This window comes from Trifolium pratense, linkage group LG2, assembly GCF_020283565.1.
Source record: "Trifolium pratense cultivar HEN17-A07 linkage group LG2, ARS_RC_1.1, whole genome shotgun sequence".
Classification (NCBI taxonomy): Eukaryota; Viridiplantae; Streptophyta; class Magnoliopsida; order Fabales; family Fabaceae; genus Trifolium; species Trifolium pratense.
Genome location: NC_060060.1, coordinates 32,631,941 through 32,655,413, shown reverse-complemented (window position 1 = coordinate 32,655,413; position 23,473 = coordinate 32,631,941). Strand labels below are relative to the sequence as shown.

General features: G+C 30.6%; 2 protein-coding genes across 4 annotated transcripts; one reads left to right on the top strand and one right to left on the bottom strand.

Annotated features, from left to right (window-relative positions):
* Positions 1-1,083: 1,083 nt before the first annotated feature.
* On the bottom strand, positions 1,084-6,862 carry LOC123910565. The gene is made up of 6 exons (XM_045961722.1): positions 6,556-6,862; positions 6,344-6,439; positions 6,202-6,242; positions 2,397-2,514; positions 1,906-1,986; positions 1,084-1,375 (listed from the first exon to the last, which is right to left on the bottom strand). The coding sequence occupies exons 1-6, from the start codon at positions 6,763-6,765 to the stop codon at positions 1,319-1,321; spliced, it is 603 nt and encodes a 200-aa protein (XP_045817678.1). The 5' UTR covers positions 6,766-6,862; the 3' UTR covers positions 1,084-1,318.
* A 10,216-nt stretch (positions 6,863-17,078) lies between these two features.
* On the top strand, positions 17,079-23,220 carry LOC123910562 (KH domain-containing protein HEN4-like). Of its 3 annotated transcripts, XM_045961717.1 has the most exons (8): positions 17,081-17,881; positions 19,124-19,666; positions 19,800-20,075; positions 20,811-21,165; positions 21,229-21,350; positions 21,445-21,527; positions 22,258-22,369; positions 22,867-23,220. In XM_045961717.1, the coding sequence occupies exons 1-8, from the start codon at positions 17,261-17,263 to the stop codon at positions 23,002-23,004; spliced, it is 2,250 nt and encodes a 749-aa protein (XP_045817673.1). In that variant the 5' UTR covers positions 17,081-17,260; the 3' UTR covers positions 23,005-23,220. The 3 variants fall into 3 exon arrangements, with proteins under 3 accessions (XP_045817671.1, XP_045817672.1, XP_045817673.1); XM_045961715.1 differs by having other exon boundaries at positions 17,079-17,881; positions 20,811-21,350; XM_045961716.1 differs by having other exon boundaries at positions 17,080-17,881; positions 20,811-21,350; positions 22,874-23,220.
* The last annotated feature ends 253 nt before the right edge of the window (positions 23,221-23,473 follow it).

Sequence of the window (23,473 nt, the reverse complement as noted above, 5' to 3'; positions counted from 1 at the left end):
GTAAATTTTATAAAATTCGTATGTGTTATAGCGATATTAGTAACTTGTGTACTATGCACCACCACTTAATGGTGGTGCATGTTAGAATTGGCCTTTTATAATGGTATTTGTTTTAGGTTTAAACAAGTTATTTAGTAATTTTTAACGGTTGAAATAAAATTTGTGGATTTTTTTTATATAGTCTTTTATTAAATGTATCTTACAATTTTTTTGCCCCAAAATATGAATCCAATATTATTTAGGTTTAAATGCAGTTTTTAAGTCTAAGTTTCATAATTTTGTCAAAAAAGAAGTCCAAGTTTCATAATTGATTGATTTTGAAACCTTGATCTGCTAAAAAATAGGGGACTTAACAACTTTTGTCGTACCTTATTTGATTTAAAACTGGTTATGGGACTGAACAAATTAGGTAGCAAGGGACAAGACAAAAACAAGAATTTTTGTCCCTCATTGGACCACAATACAACTTTTTGTCCACAGTACAACTATAACAGATACAAAAATATTCATTTTATTTTCGAATATAAAAATATTATCGCGTTATATCTCTCCGGTAGAGTTTTGTCCTGTCCCGAATTATCTTGTTATGTCAGCCCTTGCTGTTTTACGAATCAAACACACCATTAAGTTTCAATCGCTCAATTTTAACCTCATAAGTTTTACAATTGCTCGATTTTGACGCTCTAAGTATTAATTGTTCGATTTTTTTTTTTTTTTGCTTTTACCACCAGTTTAATCTGGTTCGGAGTCAGATCTGGCATCAAGTGGTTTCAGCCACCTACCAAGGGTATTACATTTATTTTACGTGGACAAAAAATGAAAAAAGTCGATCACTTTGAAGTGACGAAAATGCTATCAGAGGTCGCTTCCGTCTAATACTTACTCAAATACCTATTATATTTTATTTTTTTTGTTTACAATGAGCTGTAGATCAAACCCATAACCTATAACTTACTACTCAAACCCCTAACACTAGACCAAACTCAATGGCTTAGATACCTATTATATTTAACGACATGTAGTGAGGTACTAACTAAGGATTATAATAAAAATAATAAAAAATGGTAACAACTAACAAGGATATAGGCAATGGAGATTTTCACATTAATCTAAATTTGAAAGAAACACATTTCAAATATTAGCTTTACATATTTACACAAAATATTTGTGCACTTTAATGGATGTAATTCAATCGTTTCATATAAAAACAAACAATATAGAACCAAAACTAACATAAAGACATTCATAAGTAAGTTTTAGTGCTCTCTTATGCCCTTTACTATGTAATTAGACAATTACAACCCTACTTTCAAAAGCTTTAAACATGTTCTGTCACAAGCAGCTGCTCAAGTTCTTCTCTACGTCGTTCCAACTCCTGTCAAGTTTCAAGGAGCAACTAAACTATCAGTATAACTTTTTCTAATAAAAATGTATTCGATTAACCAAGATAAAAGTTACCGAGATAAAATAAAAATAGTATGAACTTTGTCACTTAAGAATGAATACATAAACAAGCATAGTGATGTTGCAATCTCATTACATGTCTAAACTTTAACCATGCTAAAAGAAGTGAACCTTCTATATTCAAAGTTTATTTGAATAACTGGTAGGTGTTCTATTCATATGCTAATGTTTTCAAATACAGATAACAATAATCATAATTCAATCCCCAAAATCTGTAATTCATTTTAAAACTTTGATTTCAAACAATAAAAAAAATGGGCTAGAGTCAGATTGATTTCAGGTTTATAAATTATAGGTCAAGGAAAATGTTGCAACAATTAATAAAGTTTGCAATCGGTGCAATGTTATGGTCATTGGAACCAAGGGAGACAGAGAACTACACACATGCACACATGGAATGCAATCAGAATAAATAGTAACATCTTAATATAAGCATTTCACCTGAAGATCCTTGGCTGCTTGCTCTCTAGTGATCTCCTTCTTCTGTAGATGACGTTTTAGAAATCCGAAGCAAAGGATTCCCTTCAACGTAAAAAATAAAAGAATAATTTAATAGAAGATGGTATAAACTCTGACTAAAGGTATATCATACAAGAGACATGAAATATAATAGTACAAATCACACAATATGCAAATTAAAAGTTAACACAATTCAGAATATCTCAAAGCAATAATGGAAGTATTAAAATAACTGCAAGGACAACATTCAAAGCACAATAATGTAAAAAAATCAATGGAAAAAGTTTAGATTATAAAATGAATATAATTTGCACACAAAAATACAAACATCATATTGTTTTGAAGCTGCTATTTAGATCATCATTGGACTAACAGTTTGTCAGGTAGTATTAACAAACCAAGATTTTGAGAAAAAGGCGTAATAGAAAAGCTTTTGAATTGGGACTATAGTTTGGGCTGTTCAATAATCTTACCGAGAAAATGTAAACTACGCCACAAGAAAGAAGCAAATAGCAGGCAATGTTTTGAAGAAGAACAAGATCTTGTCGATTCCCACTATAGTCAGGGAAAGCCCTGGTCATCACTGCCACGCTGTAGAAAAGAAAAACCACAGTTCAGATAGAAACCAAACTACAAACAAAAGTTCTGTCAAAAAAAAAAAAAAACTACAAACAAAAGTGTTATGCAATTCTTCACCTCACACCCAAACATTATAGGCGTGTGTTTGATCTTACCATGTAAACTGTCAGGATTTTTTTGCAACTATCATATATGATTTTTGTAAAGACAAATGTGCGGTTTATTGTTAGCCAACTCCAAACCTCAGTCTTCATTTGAAAAACTGACACTAACTTTTAGACTAAACCGTCAATTTAGAATATAAACTATCATTTCTCTCCAATTAAGTCTCCAAAGTATATAAAATAATAAATAGTCCTTGAATATATAACATATGTCACGTTAGTCTCTCCTAATGTGCTAGGTACTAATGGGACAGATTTTCATATACTTTAAAGACTATTTGTTAATTTTCTATATAGTTTTAGACACTGAATTGGGAAGAAAGTGATATTTCGGGGACTAAATTGAGAGTTTATGCCTTAACTTTTATATGATATCAGATAACAGGCTTGCTTTAAGAACTATGAAGCGCAGACTCAAATGCAGACACGGACACCGCAACACGACTAATATCTATAGTATACAGGATACCAAAACACCGCATAGATATGTGTGTGTGTGTGTGTGTGTAATGAACTTGATGTTAAGAATATAGATAGTTAGTTAATCAACTAGAGTTAGTTGATATGTTACCAAGTTGGTTAAGAGGTTAGAAAGTTAGTTAGGGAGTTAGTTACTCCAAATAGTCCTATAAATAAGCTACTTCATTGTACATTTTACTCATTCTTTTATCAATCTATATTCATTCAATATGAATTTCTATGAGTATCTTCCTCATGAATACTCTTATGCACTCTATCTTGCCGACATCTATGATCTTTATCCCTTCGATTCCATGATTCATAACATGGTATCAGAGCGATACCCGAGGGATGAAGATGAAGATTGCGCTTCCGCTCACGGTTCTGAAAATTGTGAAGAAGATCAAGTTCAAGAAGCTGGTTCAAGCTCTGCTGTTTCAATCCATATTCAAGATTCTTCAAGTGATTCAATTTCAGAGGCAGCAGGGGAGATTTCACAATCATCTACCTCTGTTCTTGAATCAATTACAGCAAATGATTCCTGCAATTTCAGTTTTGGTAATTTTCATTCTGAAAATGTTCAGATCAGATTGATTGAGATTGTGAAACCAGATATCAAAGGCTGCACTGTCAAGATTGGGCAAATTGAATGTTTCTTGAACAAATTCACACTAGCAGAACATCATGATTCTGTTATTTCACAATCCACCGTTCACGCGTTTTCTTCTCCGATCAAGGTCGAGCGTCAACACGACGGCAACGTCCGATTCTCGCGAGATCAAGATCAAAACAGCAAGAAAGGTGAGACGCTTTCCGATTTGCTACTGCCTTTGTCGGCGAGCATCGTTTTCATTTCTCATCATCGTGGTTTATGCATCACTGTTTTTGATCCCGGTGGAACTATGAGAATGATTTACAGTTTTGCTATTATGCTCCATATTCTGTCATTTTTCAATTCGGTTTCAATCTTTCCCTTCGATCCCGGTGGAATTTTCCTATGTCAGTGATTTACAGTGTTTTCCTATTGCAATATCGAAGTCAGATCTGCATAATTGTTTGAAGTTACAATCACTACTGTCCTTGTCATTTTCTTTTTGGTATTTTGTTTTCCAAACTCATACTAAGAATTCTCTTACTATGAGTTTGAGGGAGGCTATTACACATCTAGTTCGTTATGTTCTCTGAATTTTGATCTCAAAGAAGTGTAATTCCAATGAATTCAGTATTGATTTCTGCAATTGATATAATGGAGTTGATTTACTTACTGCAAGTTCTTTCGCAATGGATATGAGTTGATTTCCCTCTTGAGGTTTGATTGATACCACACGATGCTAGATATATTTTTTGTGCTACATATGAAAAAGCATGTGTATGGTATAGAAGTGAAGCATCACTCCTTATTCCTGGATTTGCTGGCCAAAACCAGTTTCTTATTACACAGTAAAAAAAAAAAAATTGTTTGGAGCTTATGGTTATATACATTGATCTGACATCATTGGCAAAGGATATGGCCATATGGGACCATGAAGATTCCTTAAAACCAAAATAAGAGTTGGGCTGGTAGCATAGCAATGGTTTGAGAACTTGTAAATTTTGGTTGATGCAGTGGCAAAAGTTGATTCAAATTTCTTTCAAATTTGGTGTGCTTGAGCACTGTTGGATTACTTCTAGCCTCTATAAATGATAGTTAAGCATGTTGGTTCAAGCAATTTGTTTTTACTATAATCTTGTTGTGCTAGTGAATGTCTTGGATTTGCTTGTTTCGAATTCTCCCTTTGGACCTTCTCATCATGGTTGCTGTTGAACTTTTGGAGGTTCAGAATGGGATACATGTTTCAAGCAAATTGGAAGGTCATATGCTGCAGAATATGGAAGGTGATATGAAGCTAGTTTAGATTTTATGTTGCTTAATTGCTTGGAGTCTATGGTTTGAAGGAATGTATTACAAGGCAAAAATTAATTGTTTTGTTCCGTTGTTTGGTTTTAGCTTTGTAATTCAAACTCAAATTGGTAAATTTCCCAATGTTGAGTTTGAGGGAGGCTGTTAAGAATATAGATAGTTAGTTAATCAACTAGAGTTAGTTGATATGTTACCAAGTTGGTTAAGAGGTTAGAAAGTTAGTTAGGGAGTTAGTTACTCCAAATAGTCCTATAAATAAGCTACTTCATTGTACATTTTACTCGTTCTTTTATCAATCTATATTCATTCAATATGAATTTCTATGAGTATCTTCCTCATGAATACTCTTATGCACTCTATCTTGCCGACATCTATGATCTTTATCCCTTCGATTCCATGATTCATAACACTTGACAAAATTATAAATTCACGGTTAAGATTAATATATATTAACCTTTTAAAAATAAAGTTGGGACAATTATAATGACCCTAAAAAGAATACCAGCAGGAATCATTTACAATACAATTCTGTCATAAATAATCATAAGATAAGAAAAATAGATCATGTGTATAAGTGTATTATAACAAGGTATGACAATGAATCTGACAAAAAATTATATGTCATAGATTGGCCTAACTCAACCTTACAAAACAGGCTTGTAAGGTGAGGATTGCCTCTGGCTTATAAACACACACATTCAGACCATCTCGCAACCGATGTGAAACTTCTTAACAATATGAGACATCATTTTGCTATTTGACTCCAAAATAGGAAGAACTAATCTAGGGTTGAGCCAAAAGTAGAAGTCGGTTCAGCCTCTCAATGCGTGTCCAAGACATGTATAACATTAACAGGTGTCTGAGTAAAAAATAAATATAAAGTTTTAATTTGACACTTTTAAGAGGTGTCTGAAATGTTCGGCATGTCCGAGAAATGTTGTCAGACACACGATCAGAAGTGACTGTGATTCATAGTTTCAAAATATATGACTCCTCTTAAAACACAATTTCAAACAAATCAATTCCATTAAAAACCATGATTATCAAACTCTAATCCAAACACACAATAATAATTACATAAAAATGTAATCAATTAAGAACTCAGTTAACATAGCAGAGTAAATAAATAAATAAATAAATAAATAGAAAACATTTAAGAAAGCGAAAAAAACATACAATATCTGTAGCATACCCCTCGCTGCCCAATACTCCAAAACCTGAAAATGCAATGCAATCGAATCAAATAAAAATATTAAAAAGAAAATCAAAACAATAATAAAATCGATCATTGATTCAACAATGAAGGAACATAATTAACCTGCCAGAACTTAATAATGAAGCTCCATTCAGTTTCAGCCAATACCACAAAAACCGCAATCACAACAGCGTAACAACGAAATATTCCATCGAAAATCTAAGAAAAAAAATAAAAAAAATAAAATCATAAATTAATTCGTAAATTAGAAAAAGATGAAAAGAAATGAAGATAGATAGATAGATAGATAGATAGATAGATAGATAGATAGATACGGTGGTTTGATTTCGGAAAGAGCGAACGGCGGATAGGACATTGACGGCGATACAGAGAATTGCAGCTAAAGATGTGATTAAACTGAAACATCTACAGACTATGAGGAAAGGATCTGTTCTTCGTCCGACTCGTCTTGTGGTGGTGTTGGAAGAACTCGTCGGAGGGAGTAAAACTACTGCCCCGTTCTCTTCATCACCTTCTCTAGGCATCTTGGAAAAACTAACTAACTAACGGAATGGAAGGAAGAAGAAATAAACTGATATTTTCTATGTTGCTAATAATGCTGATTTTCTTAGTTGGGTTATTATGAAGAGAAGAAAAAAAATTAATTAAAAACAAAAACAGTTGGGTATGTGTCATTGTTTCGGAATTAATTAATTCGTTAATAACATTTTATTTTATTTGCTGTCTGCAATTTTAATTAAGAAATTTTAAAAAAATTGTCATCGTGAACTTAATTTGATTAACAGAATTATCATACTATATGTATAAGAGTCGAGATTCAAAGTCTGGACACTCCATAAAGTTTTTTTTTTATGAGTTTAATTTAATAGATGGTATATACTTTTATCGTCCTGTGAGTTTAATTCAGTTGGTATTTTGTAGACATATCAAATTTTATATATAGAGTTAGATTCGAATCATAGATACTCTACTTATCTACCTTAAACGTAAAATTTAAATCAAATTAGATTTTCATGTTAGATAGATAGTTAAAGTCGTGTATTGCAAGTCAATTTCTTTTCTTTTTTTTTATGTCTTAAAAAGTTTAAAACAATAATTATAAGATAAAGTTAATTTTTTGTAACTAAAATTAAAATTCATTTATCATATACTTTTTGATAAATTCTAATATGGACCACTTCATCAAGTGGTCCATGGTGGATCAATCATGAATAACATTATAACGAATATGAATTTTACAAAATCCATCGTTGGATTGAAAGTTTATATCATATAGATCATATATAGAAAAATTTAGAAAAATTGAAAATCATTTAATATGTTATTGAGACAAATCAAGATTAACGGTTTATTATTTAATGTAAATCTTGATGGGTCTCAATAACATATCAAATGATTTTCAAAAAAATTTATAGATGATCTATACGATATAAACTTTCAATTCAACAGTAAATTTCGTAAAATTCATAGGTGGTCCACCGTAGCATTAACAATATTTTTAACTGAATTTAAATTCAAAATCAAACAATTGTGTATTCATTTATCCCTTGCTATGTAGATATTCAAAAGAATAAAACTTTAGCTTATTTTTTTAAGTTCCATGTCGGTAGACACACACACTTTGCTTTGATCCTACAAAGTACTAGGATTCTTTCTTCACCTACCATTCAATCGAAGCTGGCATGGCAAGTGGCAGTTGGAGAATGGAATCTAAATCCAGGAGAAAGAAAATGACACATGTATCTAAAAAAATAAAAAAAATGACACATGTATCTCAATAAATGGCTCCAATTGCCACGTAGTATTATTTTTGTGACTATTTCTTCACCGTAGCATTTTAACTTTTTTGACACATTGGCATTTACGGGGAATAAAAGACACCTCAAGGCTTAAATTAATCTATGATTTCTTACAAACTAAATAAAAATCTTATTTTAAATTATATGGTTTTTGTGTTAATCTTCTTGTTTATAGGAAATGGTTATGATAGTGTGTGTTAGCCCTCTTGGTTTTTGCGTTAATCTTCTTGTTTAAAAATTGAAAATTCTGGTGTGGCTATAGTCACACTTGTACTCGTTCATATATAAATTATAGTTTAATTTAATCGATCAATTATATGGTATTTTCTCTTTTTTTGTTCCTGTCTCCTTAGAAATCAAGGGCACAGTAATACAATCCTATAGAACATACCCTGTTCAAGTAAGATCGTATATGGTATTTTCTCTTTATATGTGAATGTATGGTATTTTTCGTTACTTTATTTCTATAGGAAACTCAATTTTTCAACATGATTAATATGCATTTCACTTATAACATGTAAAATGTCCATGGTGTTCAAATTTTTGTAGTGGTTAGTTTAAAGGTACAAAAGTTTTTTTTTTTGGTACTTGATTTAAATACTTGATTAAAGAGGATTACATTTGAAAGAAAAACGCCCCACTTTAATAAAATAAGACATATATTTACGAGAACAATGTATTATATCTAAGTATATATGTGTAAAAAAATTGTATATTGACAACACAAATTTCTTGCTAAGGTCAAGTTTATCAATTATATATATTTATGAATAAGATATGGACTTCCAAACTTTCTTGCATATTGTAACCCGATTAAGCGTCTGTTTGGTTGAGCGTTTGGCTCTCCAAATGTGCGTTTCTGCTTCCAAAAGCGATTCTGTCACTTTTTGTGATGTTTGGGCACAGGCAAAATCAATTTTGGAAACGTACTTTTGCTGTCGAAACGTGCGTTCACTTGAAGCCACAAAACGTAGCTTTTGCGTCAACTAAAAGTAATTTGGAAATTTGGCTTTTGTTATTTTACCTAATTACCCATGCTTCAACTCAAGCTCCAATTTTTCTTCTCCTATAGCTTCAATTTTTTTAACTCTCTGGAATACTTTCTCCTTAGTTTTGCAATTTGGTGAAAAACGTAAGTGGGGGAGGAAGAATGGTGAACACCCAATCCCCATGAAAGCTTCAACCGAAACAACAGTGAGAACACAATTGAAAAATTAGAAATTTTAGCAACCTAAAAACTGAGTTAAAGGAAAAAAAAGATGGATTTGATGAATAAAATTTGGAAATTGTGTTCTCAACAACACCGATTAGTCTGAGCACTGTAGCAATGTTGATGATGTGAGAAAAGAGACATTCCATGAGAGAAGAATATTGAGAGATGGGGAAGGAGAAATGAAAAAAAAAATGGTATTTTAAGATTAAGAGATGTGAAGGAGAAAAGGTAGAAGCTTATTGAAGATTCTGAAAAAATTCTAGAAAAATGGATAATGGTGGTATTTTAATTTTGACAAAAAAGCGGTGGTGGAAGGAGAAAAATAGATAATGGTTTGATTTTTTTAATTAAAAAATCATAACTATAATACAATATGCATTTTAATAAAGAACAAATAAATAATTAAATTTAATAATACAAAAATTAAATTAAACATGATTTTAAATACACATGTGTAAGTTTGTGTAAAAAAAAAAACACATATGTAAGTCATTTTGGTAATTATACATTCAAAATTAATTTTCGTTCAAATTATCCAAACAACATAAAAAGTTGAAAATTACTTTTAAATTTCTGTATCCAAACATAAATCAATTCTGTTCAACTCATTTTTAACCAAACTCAATTCTCTCAAACTCAATTCTGGCAAACTCAATTCTCTTTGCCGCCAAACCAAACATACACTAAATTGATCTTGACAAAAGAACCCAATACAAGATTAAATTGATCTTTACAAAAGAAAAACATAGATTAAATTGATTAATTTATATATTTATGACCTTTTTTTTTCTACATGTGACTATTTTTATTTTTTTTTTAAAAATAGCGTGAAATATTATTATTTTTTATAGACATTTAATATTATTAATATTAGTGATTGAGTTTCAAATGTCGACCTAATAATTTCGACACTTTCAAATCATTTGAGATAAATTAAAAAGTATAGATAGTTTTATAGTGTTGTTGTTTTAATTGTTGGGGTGTCTGCCACAACCAACTCAACTTATGTTTACTATGATGTTGTGGTGTATTTGCAAGAGAAGGAACAAAAAATCCATGGAACGACAAGGAATTAAGTCCTGCTATATATTTCACTTCGAATTGCATGTGCACTAGAGAAGGTATGGTGCAGGTCCTAGTTCAGGCAACACGGATGTAGAAGCTCAGAGCGACAATAAGACATTTAGGTGGATGAAACCAAGGCGTGGGGGATGAAATGAAATGCAACGCCGACGCAACCATTTTTAAGGAAAAAGGGGTGCTACAACGTTGGGATGTGTCTTAGCGGCATATATTGCAACTAAAACATCTTGGTTTTTAGGGCTACCCCAAACTCAAGAAGTAGAATCGTGTGGCTTAAAAGAAGCGATAATTTGGCTTGACAACATGAATTTAGCGACGGTGTCAATAGAATTTGACTGTAAGCAAATGGTTAACGTCACTGTTAGTAAATTTAGTACCAATTCCAAATTTGGAACTATTTTAAATAATCGTAAATCTTCACTTATATTATACCCAAACTTTAAGATATGTCAAACAATGTGGCTCATTTGTTAGCAAGAGCGTCATTGTCCTATACTAATTTCTTTTGTCATAATCATATGTCATCTTGTATTAAAAACAATATTATGAATAATACAAGTTAATTTAACTAGTATAACTTACCCGTGCTATCGCCCGGGTTAATGTTCTATGAAAAATATAGATCATTTTTTTTCACACATGAAAAATATGGATTATTAAAATTTTAATATTGTGATTTTTTTAATTATTTATAAAATTAATTTTATATGTAATGTAATAGTTTATTTAAATATGATAAAAGATCCAAATTTTAGAGATTTTAAGGAGAAATGGCATAATGGAGAGTGATACTTCACTCCCCGTTCCAAACTCACATGTTCATATATTTGTTCTTTTATTTTCATAAAAAAAAGGTCATTATGCAAAAACTAATCTAACGGTTAATATACTTGTTCTTAATCGTCATCTCTCTCCTTTAGACATTTGTTTTCTTCAGGAGTATTTTATCTCATGTCCCCGTGTGAAAAAATTTCACATTTGAGAAGCAAAATGGGCCGATTTTAATATTATTTATTTAAAAGTAATGAACAGTGGAATTGTTTATCATAAATATTTTTTTAATTGAATTTGAAGACCATAAAAATTATTATATCCAGCTGACAATTATACCTAATTAGTATATGCAGTTGGCAATCTTCCTTTCATAAAAAAAAATTTAAAAACAATTGCTTTGGTACAAAAATAATTTATTTTTGACGAAATTGGTACAAAAATAATTATTAGAGTAAATTTATGATTTTCGGTCAACAAAAATAATGACTATATAATTGCTTGCTATATATAGCACTTAAAAAACAATTCCTTTTGTAATAATGCAAAAAAAAAAAAAAATCATATAAAGCATTTAATTCATTTATGGCCAAAAATATGGGAGAAAAATGCATTTGGGAACGCCATGTGTACAGAATCCTTCTATCAAACCCTCCCAAATAATAATAATAATAATAGATAGATAGATAATAGATAATGGAGAATGATTTGAATTTATTTTTTGGTAACAAATGATTTGAAATTTTGAATTCACATTAATTGAGAGATCGTGTATTAATGATTTTGAATTACTACTTGATTTGATTTAGTTGAAATCATTTGATTGATTTGTGGAATTGAATTTTTTTTTAATGTTTATTTATTTTACGGCGAAAGCAACCTGTATGCATGTATTAATAATAATAATAATATGTTAACATTATTTCTCTAAAAAATATATATTTGAAGTTTATATTGACGGTTGTTATTTTTTTTATTTTATTTTGTGTCTTTCAAGTGTGCTTAATAATATGAAATGAGTTTTTTTTCTAAAGAAATAAAATGGATTGGTAAAAAAAATAAATAATAAGAATTCATAATGATTGTAAAGAGAATTGGTAATGTTGTTAAAAAAAATTAAAACGTATTCGATTGTTTCATTTTGAATGATTATTTGTAAATTAGCATTAAATTTTGATTCAGAAAAACACTAAAGAAAAAATATTCCTTATATGTGTACCGCACATAAATTCTATTGAAGATGCTCTCTAAATTGCCATATAGAAAAGATGTTCTCAATTGTTGCCACATAGATTATGATGAATGAGAGGATGCCACATTGGATTAATAAAAATTAAAATTCATAAGAAAGTGACACGCAGATTTGTTTCCTTGAGAAAAAACTCTTAAACATATAAATAATAGATAGATTCACAAAAATAAAGATCTCCTTTTTTTTAAAAAAAGAAGTATAAAATAAAAATTGCAATAGAAAAATATACAATAATGATGAACTTAATACTATTGAAAAAATATATCATTTGATTAATTTGTTAATAGATTCATCAAGTAAATACATCATTGATATTCCAACTTGTATCCAAGACATCATTGATATTGATAAAGTGCTATAAGCAAGATTTTATAAAAAAAATAAAACAACAGTTGTTAAAACAGACTCCGAGCTCTCAATTCAATCCATTTTGTGAGAATGTGATGCATTTCGTCTTGCCTCTCAATTATTTCCCTGTCACGAAAATAAATAGGATTAATAAATAAAAAGATGACAAAAAGAAAATAATCTAAAAGGTAAAACAAACAATATATTAAAAATATAAGAAATATCGAACAAAGAAGAAAAAATAAAGAAATTTAGAAAGGTGACAATATACAGAAAAAATAGTGATTATCGAGAGAGATGAATAAGAGATAATGAAGATTGAAAAATTGTGAGTTTTAGAGTTCAGACAAATGTTATATATATAGTAAAAAAAAATGGACAAAGGAGTAATTTTGTCTTTAATATGAAATTAAATTCATTAAAGTCAAATATATTGATTCCATTTTTAATTTTAAAAATATATTAGTAAATTAGTAAATAAGACATATTCCATTATATTATAAATAAATTAAATAAATTAATGCACATGAATATAACACACATATTCCAATTTTTTTAAATAATAATAAAATATTAATTATATTATGTGACTCTATATAATTATAAAATTATGAAAATATATAATTTTTTTTTTACCGTAATACATTATTATATATATATATATATATATATATATATATATATATATATATATATATATATATATATATATATATATATATATATATATGTGTTTTTTAATTGAATTTGAAGACCATAAAAATTATTATATTCAGCTGACAATTATACCTAATTATTATATGCAGTTGACAATCTTCCTTTCATAAAAAAAAAATTTAAAAACAATTGCTTTGGTACAAAAATAAATTTTTTTTTTTGACGAAATTGGTACAAAAATAATTATTAGAGTAAATTTATGATTTTCGGTCAACAAAAATAATGACTATATAACTGCTTGCTATATATAGCACTTCAAAAACAATATTTATTTAAATGGATTGTCCAACCAAGAATCAGAAAGTAAAATGTTAATATGATTTTGATTCAGAAAAACACTAAAGATTCTAAGTAAAATTATTTCCTTTTAAAATTATTTTTAATAGGTGCATTAAATTCGATTTATAAACAATAATTAAAAAATGATTGAATTTCCAAATTAGCCAAAGATTCTAAGTAAAATGATATCATCATGTATTAGAGAAATTGCTATGGCCTTCATAGTTAGCCACATAGGAATTGGAGAAATATTAGAATGCCACATAAGACATGGATTAAGGAAATGGTGCCACATAGGAATAAGACCATGAGTGAGAAACTCCTAAATACATAAATAATAGATTAGTGTTTACAATGTAAGTAATATTTATTCTGAAACAGATATAATATATTTTAAAATATTTAAGTCATAAAATACAATGTAAAATTTTGTTTAAAATAATCATATAAACGTTTTTATGCCAATTATTAAAAATTTATTTATTTTTGACTAAATAAAAAAAAACTTAGTCTATAGTATCTAGTCCACCGTACATATCAATTTGGTTTGGGGGTCTATTTGCAATAATGTAAATTAACTGACAATAAAACTTAAGAAAATTCCAATTTTTTTTTTTACTATAAGAAAATTCCAAATTGAAAATACTGATTATTGTCAAATAAGTAGAGGAACTTCAACTTGAAAATTTGATTTAATGATAATTGTCATATTGTCAAATAAAATTTCAATTGACTTTATATGAATTAATATGGCACACGAATTAATGCTCATTGAAAATGTGTGAGAGAATGATATGTGAGCAAATACTTGCAGTAAAACATGGATTTATATATTTTCTTGAGAAGAAACACTTAAACGTATAATATATAGATATAGATAGGGATAAAAACACTTACATAAGAAATGAGGATTACTGTTTTTCTCGTGAGTTTTTGAGATTGAATCTCAAACTATAAAAATTGGCTTATAATTAAGATCCATACCATAATTTTATTGCTCAAAAACATATTCTATATATTTTCTTTTACTAAGAAACCAACTTTATTATAGTATAAAAAAAGATCAACTTTAAAATAATTTATTTTTGGTTGGTTCAAATAAATCCTCGTATAACATTATAATATTTTCGTCAAAAATATTTTCTAATATTGCATTCAAATGATATAAATTACAAAATACAATTTGTATAAACAAAAAAAATTATAAACTACAATCATTGAACCTAAAACTACAAATCGACTATATAGTAGACATAATGAAATCAAATACTGAAATCTGGCGTTGAAGTTGTTATTGCATGAAAAATTATCCTTGTAATTGTTCCATCTAAAATCACGATTATGCCCCCAGGATAATGAATCAATATGGATTTAACGCTTAAAAGATCACCTGCGGAATCACATGAAAAAGAAAATTAGAGATCATGAGATCAAATATAAAAGAAAATTCAAAAGAAAAAAAAAAAAAGAAAAGAAAGAATCAATGATCGATGATAAGACATTGTCAACTTTGTAATCAGTTGTAGACCGTTACGCGAAAGAAATCATTTCTAGTACTATTATTCTCAAGATAACAAAGTATCAAAGAGAAAGAAGAAGAAAAAAAAAATAGAAGGCAAGGAAGAATTTTGAAAATTAACCATGATTCAAAAAATTGTGCGTAAAGTGTGAAACTCAAAAGTACTATTTATAGACAAAAATATTAAATAATCAAAATAATTATAAATATTCCCTTAAATTATGCATGTAGCAACTGAACAAAATTTGTGCATTAATTCTTGAATTTATACTTTTGAATTTGGAATTTTGAATTAGAAACAAAATCATACAAATTTAAAGCCACGATTTGTGTGTTAATGACCATATATTTGACTTTTTGTATACACACACATTAATGACAGTAAACAATTTTATTAAAAAATTCGTTTGTCAATTATCATGATTTGTTTGTTAATTATTTCCTTAAAAAATCTTATATTTTTTTTGTTGAATAATAAAAAAATTCTACACAACAACTTTATTTAAAATAAAAAACTGTATAAATATATTTAATTTTTCGAAATATAATTTATTTTTGTGTATATGGAGAGCATGCATTACTTCTTAACATGTATTATATAATAACATTTAGAATAAAATATCTTTATATTATTTTAGCGTATATGGAGCATGTATTATATTTTAACATGTATCATATAATAACATTGAGAATAAAATATCTTTATATTATTGTACATAGATTATATAATAATATTGATGATAAAGTATATTTTTCAAAATTGGGATTTGGGTTTTAAAACAATTCTATATTAAAAAAATAAAAAATAACACAATAAGCCTTGAAAGGTAATATAAATATAAAATTGTATTATAAAGTTGTATTGTTATAATATATTTCTATTTAATTGTATTATAAAATATTTATATTTTTCAACTAAATATTTTGATAGTCAATCATAATTAATTATGATTTTTCAATTTATAATTTATTTCTATTTTGCATTTCCTTTTTGAATTTCTATGAAAATTGAGTAGAATAACCATGAAAGGTTAAGAGCATGACAAATCATCCTTCAAAGAATAAGAGAATGCCACGCGTGTATTGAGGAACTGTGAGCTTGACATCTAAGAATTTCATATGGAGAGAGAAACTCGCAAACTAATAAATAATAGATTTCTGTCAAAAAAAACAAAACTTGGAGTATTCGAGTTCAAACTCATAAAACATAATACATATAATGTCCCTACAGATTAAGCTTGTACTTGAGCCTTACACCTCCATCTCCTTTAACCCTCATCTAAACTATTTCAAACCGGTTGAAGACTTGAAGTACATGTTTTTTTTTGGTACATGTTGAAGTACATTTTTTTTTTATACAAATATCATTTATACACCTAAAAATATTTAAAAACTTTGGTAATGGAAGAAATGGAAACAATAAAAAATGGAGAGGACCCCAACTCAGTACAAGTTAAGATCCTCACCATTTCCAATTATTTTCATTTCTTCCATTATTATATAGTTTTGGGAATATAAATGTAAAAATGTGACATTAAGTGTGTTCAAATATCATTTATACACCCAAAAACATTTAAAAACTTTGGTAATGGAAGAAATGAAAACAATAGAAAATGGAGAAGTTCTCAACTCAGTACAAGTTAAGATCCTCACCATTTCCAATTATTTCCATTTCCTCCATTATTATATAGTTTTGGAAATATAAATGTAAAAGTGTGACATTAAGTGGATTCAAATATCATTTATACACCCAAAAATATTTAAAAACTTTAGTAATGGAAGAAATAAAAACAATAAAATACGGAGATAACCCCAACTCTTTTACTACTACTACATGATGATGTCAAAAATAATTTACCATTACATCACACAGTAAGCAATAGTCCACGACACGAGTGCGCGGGTTCTGAAACCCTAAGCGTAGTACGCACCCGCGTCATTCCCTTCAGCGCATCGTAGCAATCTCAGCTCCATCGTCTTCTTCCCAAACTCTAATTTCATTTCAATTCCTTTCATCAATTTTCAAATTTCATAAATTATGAGTACCAGTAGCAACTTCCTCTCACCATCAACCAAACGCTCCATATCCGGTTTACCCGACCCGAATCCATCTCATCCAAATGGATCTTCCAAGCGCCCAAAACCTTCCAAGCCTCAACAACAACCACTCCCCATCCCTCCCGGACACGTGGCATTCCGTCTCCTCTGTAACTCCTCCCGTATCGGCGGCGTCATCGGTAAATCCGGCGCCGTAATCAAAACCCTCCAGCAGTCAACCGGCGCTAAGATCCGAATCGAGGATTCTCCAAATGAGTCACCGGATAGAGTAATTATGGTCATCGCCTCCAGTAATCTCGAACGGAAAGTTGTTCTGAGAAGCAACGGCGGTGATGGTGAGGCAATCGAGGTGTCGAATGCGCAGGAGGCACTTTTGAAAGTGTTTGATAGGATTTTGGAAGTTGCTGCAGAGATGGAAGGCATTGTACTTGGGGATAGGACAGTGTCGTGTCGGCTTGTGGCGGATTCGGCGCAAGCTGGTTCTGTCATTGGGAAAGGAGGGAAAATGGTGGAGAAGATTAAAAAAGACACGGGGTGTAAAATTAGGGTTTGTAAGGATAATTTGCCAGCTTGTATATCATCTCCTGATGAAGTGATTGAGGTATGGTGATTCTTACTGTTCAGTTTGTGACTTGTCACGGAAGTTTTCAGCTCAATTACTTGTAATGACATTATTCCATTTCATTTCATTATTGCTGCAGTGTAGTTCTAGCTGATTGGTTTGTGAGTTTAGTTTAGTTTAGTTGAATTGGTTTTCTGATTTCTTAGAATATTGTTATGGATTTGTAATGTTAGTAAATTGAATCAATATGTATGTACTATAGAGAGCCTACAAGTCAATGCAATTTGTATCTCTTTCGGCATTTTCAATAAGTACACTGATATCATAAAGTATACTTGAGAAGCAATGAATCACATACATGGCTTTATCGATAAGTACACTGATATCATAAAGTGTTTCAATTTCACTTTCTTATGTTCTATATTTATGTCTGTCATTTCCCTTAGACGGGCTTGCTTACCGCACGGTGGGATTGGGATATGTTTGTGGTTTTTTGGTTCAAACAATTAACCCTGAAACAACCAAAAGTTATATGTTAATACATTAATTGCCGTTCTAGATATAATTGAGCGAGTGATTCATTGTGGTCAAAGTATGCAACAACTCTTCAGACAATATGCTTGTTTAATCCTTATTTGGGGTATTTTCTTGTGATGTTTGACCTATCAGGCATAGTGAGTTGGTGACTGAGCATTTATAATTTTATAAGCTTATTGCATGTCATGTTGTTAAGTGAGATGGAAGAGAGATTCTTTTGGTTAAATTGTTTAAGTAGTATAATTCATTGCGAGTTTTCTTTTTTGCTTTACTACCTACATGATGGTTATAAAGTTCTCATAGTATTTTTGGACTCTTAATATCTAGACCCACTTTATTGGAAAAGAGAGAGGTCTCCCTTCTGCTTATAGCCTTATACATTTTTGGTTCTCAGATTAGATTTTGTTAATGGCGAAACTTGTAGTTGAGACTTTTCTTTTTAATACCTGTCCTGATTCTTGATTGTTTGGTTAGAACTCAATGGTGAGACCTTGGTTGCTACTGCTAGTGTTATAATGTATTAAGGGGCCTAAACAGGTAGTCTAGTGTTTTAATCTAGGCACCTTTCACTTTGACTACCTTTGATTTATAAAGGCAGGATCATAATTCGTGGGTTAGGCTTGGTAACTTTTTTCCACTGACCAATCAAAGAACATGTGAATAAACAAATGTGCTTTAATTTATTTATTCTTGAAAATTTTCTCTCTATTTACACTTAGAAAACATCTTTTGGATTTGTGGTAGATAGAAGGCAGTGTGTCATCCGTAAAGAAGGCACTTGTTGCTGTCTCTCGTAATCTTCAAGATCGTCATCATGCTGATAGAACAAAGATGATGGGACAAAATCCTCCTCGTGAAGTGGTTCATCACGAAGTTTTAGTTGGACTACCTCGCGAGACTTTAACTTCAGTTCCACGTGAGACTTTTATTGGAGCTCCACGTGAGACTTTAAATGCAGTTCAACGCGAGACATTCACTGATCTGCATATGGATAATTTTCTGCAAAGGGGCTCTGCACTCTCTACTTTACCTAGTAGCTCTAGCAGCTACACAACAGGAGTTCATTCGTTGTCGGCAGAAGTTAATAGAGTCTCATCGCTGGAACCAAAAGCGCATCAGCAAGAAATCACCTTCAAAATGATTTGTTCCAATGATAGAATCGGAGGTGTCATTGGAAAGGGTGGTAACATAGTTAGAGCTCTTCAAAGTGAAACAGGGGCCACTATAAATGTTGGTCCTTCAGTAGCTGAGTGTGAGGATCGATTAATTACTATTACCGCATCAGAGGTTTGTTAAATACAAATTTTCATTTATTAGGTTGTGTCAGATGTGTCATTTGCATATTTGTTGTATGTGTGTCTTTATTATTAATTACTGTTATATTAACTTTTTCTTTTGGTGGTGGCCTCATTTTTTATAGAGTCCTGAGTCTAGATATTCCTCAGCACAAAAGGCTACTGTGCTTGTTTTCTCCAGATCTGTTGAGGCTGGTATTGATAAAGGGATAAATCCTGGATTAAATACGGGGTCATCTGTGACTGCACGACTTGTAGTCTCATCAAGCCAAGTCGGTTGTTTGTTAGGAAAAGGTGGAGCAATAGTGTCAGAAATGAGGAAGGCAACAGGGGCTAGCATAAAAATAATTGGAGCTGATCAGGTTTCAAAATGTGCATCGGATAATGATCAAGTTGTACAGGTCTGTATTTGGAGACGACACTTTGTTATGTTTTATTTTACAATTAAGCATGCTGAGAAATGCATTTTTTTTTCAAAGAATTTTTTGTGTTTGTATCTAGCAATTCAAATGAATCTCTCCCCACTGAACTAAACTATGTTTTCTCATCCTCCATCATGCTAAACTCACGGGGCTAGTCACGCTTCTTTACTTTTCTGCAAAACTCTTCAATCTTTATTACATGGCATTTAAACATTTTATGGTATGTGAAATTCTAAATCATTTCTCTGAAACATAACTAGCAGGCTTTGTATTGGAGAATGTCGTGGGCCTAAAATACTATGAAACCCAAATACTTGATACGATATGGATACATAGATACGGGAAAATTTTAAAATTCAATATACCATAGGCCAATATACTTTAATAAAAAATTAAATTTAAAGGACAATAAAGTCTTTGAAAGAGCTCTAGCTGTTTATGACAAATTCAGGAGCAGCATTTATCCTCCATCTTTTTCTACTGTTTTCTTTCTTATGTCAATGCAACTTCTTTTATTAAGAGAAACAGACCCCTGTGCAGTGTGCACTTATTTTTTATCTACTAGAGATTAATATTATTTTCTAGAGCATTTCTATGTTACACACAAAGATCTAATATGTATAGTTCATATTTGTTTAAGTCACCATTATAGTTCTTGCCATGCTTTTAAAATACGTATTAGTTATTCTATCTATATCCTTTTTCCCCCTTCAGATATCAGGAGAGTTTTCAAACGTGCAAGATGCATTATATAATGTAACTGGCAGACTGCGAGATAATCTTTTGGGTGGCACACAGAATAGTGCTGGAACAAGCAGCCTTTCTTCTGTACGAGCTGATACCAGTCCCTATGGAAGACTGAGAGATGTTCCTCTTGGAGGCCAATCGACTTTAAGAGCTGATACCAGTCCATATGTAAGACTGAGAGATGTTCCTCTTGTAGGTCAATCCTCTTTACAAGCTGATACTAGTCCTTATGTAAGACTGAGAGATGTTCCTCATGGAGGCCAATCCTCTTTACAAGCTGATATCAGTCCCTATGGGAGACTGAGAGATGTTCCTCTTGGAGGCCAAGCCTCTTTACAAGCTGATATCAGTCCCTATGGGAGACTGAGAGATGTTCCTCTTGGAGGCCAATCATCTGTTGGTATTTCTCATAGTCTGAACAGGCACACTTTTTCCCAAGGAATTGATAACTTCGCTCTTAGTAGAAATTACGACCGTCCTTCTTCCCCAGGCTTATGGACACCGCCGGTATTTCTCTCTCTCTCTCTCTCTCTCAGTGATTGTTGTTGCTATTATTATTATTATTATTATTATTATTCATTGATTGATTGATTGATCGCAGGAGGTTGCTGGGATCAATTCAAGAAACATTAATGAAGCTAGTTGGGGATTAACATCTCGAAAAGGTGGCCTAAAACTTGTCAGGTTGTTGATATGCAAAACAAATTAGACTTGTTTAATGCAAATTTATTATTTAAGTTGAAACAAAGTAAAAATTATTTTGGCATCTGAAAATCTAAGGGCTTGTTTGGTTTCAGGAAACATTTTTTGTTTCTCTTTTAATTACAAAACTGTCATCTTGTTTTACTGTCTTTCCTATTTTCAGTTTCAATGTTTCCCAAATCATTGAAAACAGGAAACAAAACCTAAATAAGGTGGCAATTTTGTCATTAAAAGTGAAAATAGGAAATGTTTCTGAAACCAAACAAGCCTTATATTGTGATAATATAAAGGGCTATTTATGGTGAGTTAATTAATGTAGATGTCTGTGGCATATACTGAAATTGCTTTTGATAGACCTATAATTCTGCAACACTATTATAGTTATTGTGTGTGTTTTTAAACTTCACCTGTAATACTAAATGTGAGTTTCTTTATGAAATTCAAGAATATTACGTGATATTGTACCATGCATTATACTCTCTGTACTCAACATCATACCCGATTTGCAACTACCGTTTAATTTGACATTACTTTTCTTGGGTCATTGCCCATTTGTACTTATTTGAGATCCTTCTTTGGAGTGATCTTGTAGCCACTAGCCAATTCAAACATTGATTTCTGATAGTGGTGGAAATAGTATGTTGAATGTATAAAATAAAATAGGATGTTACAAACCGTCGATTGCTTATTATTTTTCTTGTTTGGTCTGCAGTGGAAGTAAATCTGCTATTGTGACTAATACAACAATAGAAATCGTGGTTCCGGAGGATACTCTATACCTTGTGTATGGGGAAAATGGTAGCAATCTGGCTCGTCTGAGACAGGTATTCAACATGGATAAATTTATGAATGTATTTCTTATTTAGTTGTTCACCAGCTCACCATTTTATCCTATCTCGTCTGATCACAATTTTGATTTCAAATTGCTATATACTTAGTTCGTTTCTAATTATGTTTTCTGCTAAGGATTTTTTTTGTAGTTTATGTTATTTTCAAAACCTACTTCACTGGACTATATATTGATTTGTTCACTAAATGCAATGACAAGGAGCATTAATCAAATATACTATTTTTAGTATTTTAGTTGTATATGATAAAAGTGGTCCAGTGCAGTTAACATTTCCATTAATTGAGTCTATTCAGTAACTACTTTTTATATCCTTTTGTCCATCAGACCATCACCTTAAACATCATTTTTGACTTAAAATGCACGGAGTATTTTTTTATAATAATATTTAATTTGAAAATGTAGCAGTAACAAAGATTTTGTGAAGGCCTTTATCTTCCATGTAATTTATACTTACTTTTTTGTCCTTATTAGATTTCAGGTGCTAAGGTTGTTATCCATGAACCTCGTCCTGGAACAAGTGACAGGACTATTGTCTTATCTGGTTCACCTGATGAAACCCAAGCAGCACAGAGCCTCCTCCAAGCATATATTCTGAATGGATCATCATGACATTTCCTCTCAAGGATTGTCAATTAGATCATATGTAACTTATTGATTGTATTGTTTTATCTTTTCCTTTTAGTCCCCGCCTGAAATCATGTAAAATCCAACCTTCCTGTAATCTTGGCTTGATCGATGCAGACACGGCTCTCTACTGGACGTTATTGTAGACATCAATTACTTGATTATTCATTACACACCTCAGTAAGATTTTGAGTTTTTTTAGCATGTCTTCATCAACTACTGACCCTGTTTTAGTGTGGATGATTTAAAAGCAGTCTCCATGATGAGCATATGTGAGATCCCTTTAAATACTTTCAATTATTTATATGCATCTTGGCACATTATCTTTGCAGTTGAAGAATTGATTGTCAAATTTAAGAGGCTTAAGACTACATTCTTGATTTTCAGGGTTATTTTTTAAGGAGAGTATATAGCTGATGCAGCTTAGCTTCTGTTATGTAATCTCTTTTTGGAT

What these genes read in the sequence shown, in the direction of transcription:
- LOC123910565 (XM_045961722.1), bottom strand. Translation starts at nt 6,765, where the DNA reads ATGCCTAGAGAAGGTGATGAAGAGAACGGGGCAGTAGTTTTACTCCCT. An exon ending in AGGGGTATGCTACAGATATT is followed by an intron (nt 2,515 to 6,201) that starts GTATGTTTTTTT and finishes TCTTTTCTACAG; the next exon opens with CGTGGCAGTGATGACCAGGG. An exon ending in AAGCAGCCAAGGATCTTCAG is followed by an intron (nt 1,376 to 1,905) that starts GTGAAATGCTTA and finishes GAAACTTGACAG; the next exon opens with GAGTTGGAACGACGTAGAGA.
- LOC123910562 (XM_045961715.1), top strand. Translation starts at nt 17,261, where the DNA reads ATGAGTACCAGTAGCAACTTCCTCTCACCATCAACCAAACGCTCCATA. An exon ending in CTCCTGATGAAGTGATTGAG is followed by an intron (nt 17,882 to 19,123) that starts GTATGGTGATTC and finishes GATTTGTGGTAG; the next exon opens with ATAGAAGGCAGTGTGTCATC. An exon ending in GGTGGCCTAAAACTTGTCAG is followed by an intron (nt 21,528 to 22,257) that starts GTTGTTGATATG and finishes TTTGGTCTGCAG; the next exon opens with TGGAAGTAAATCTGCTATTG.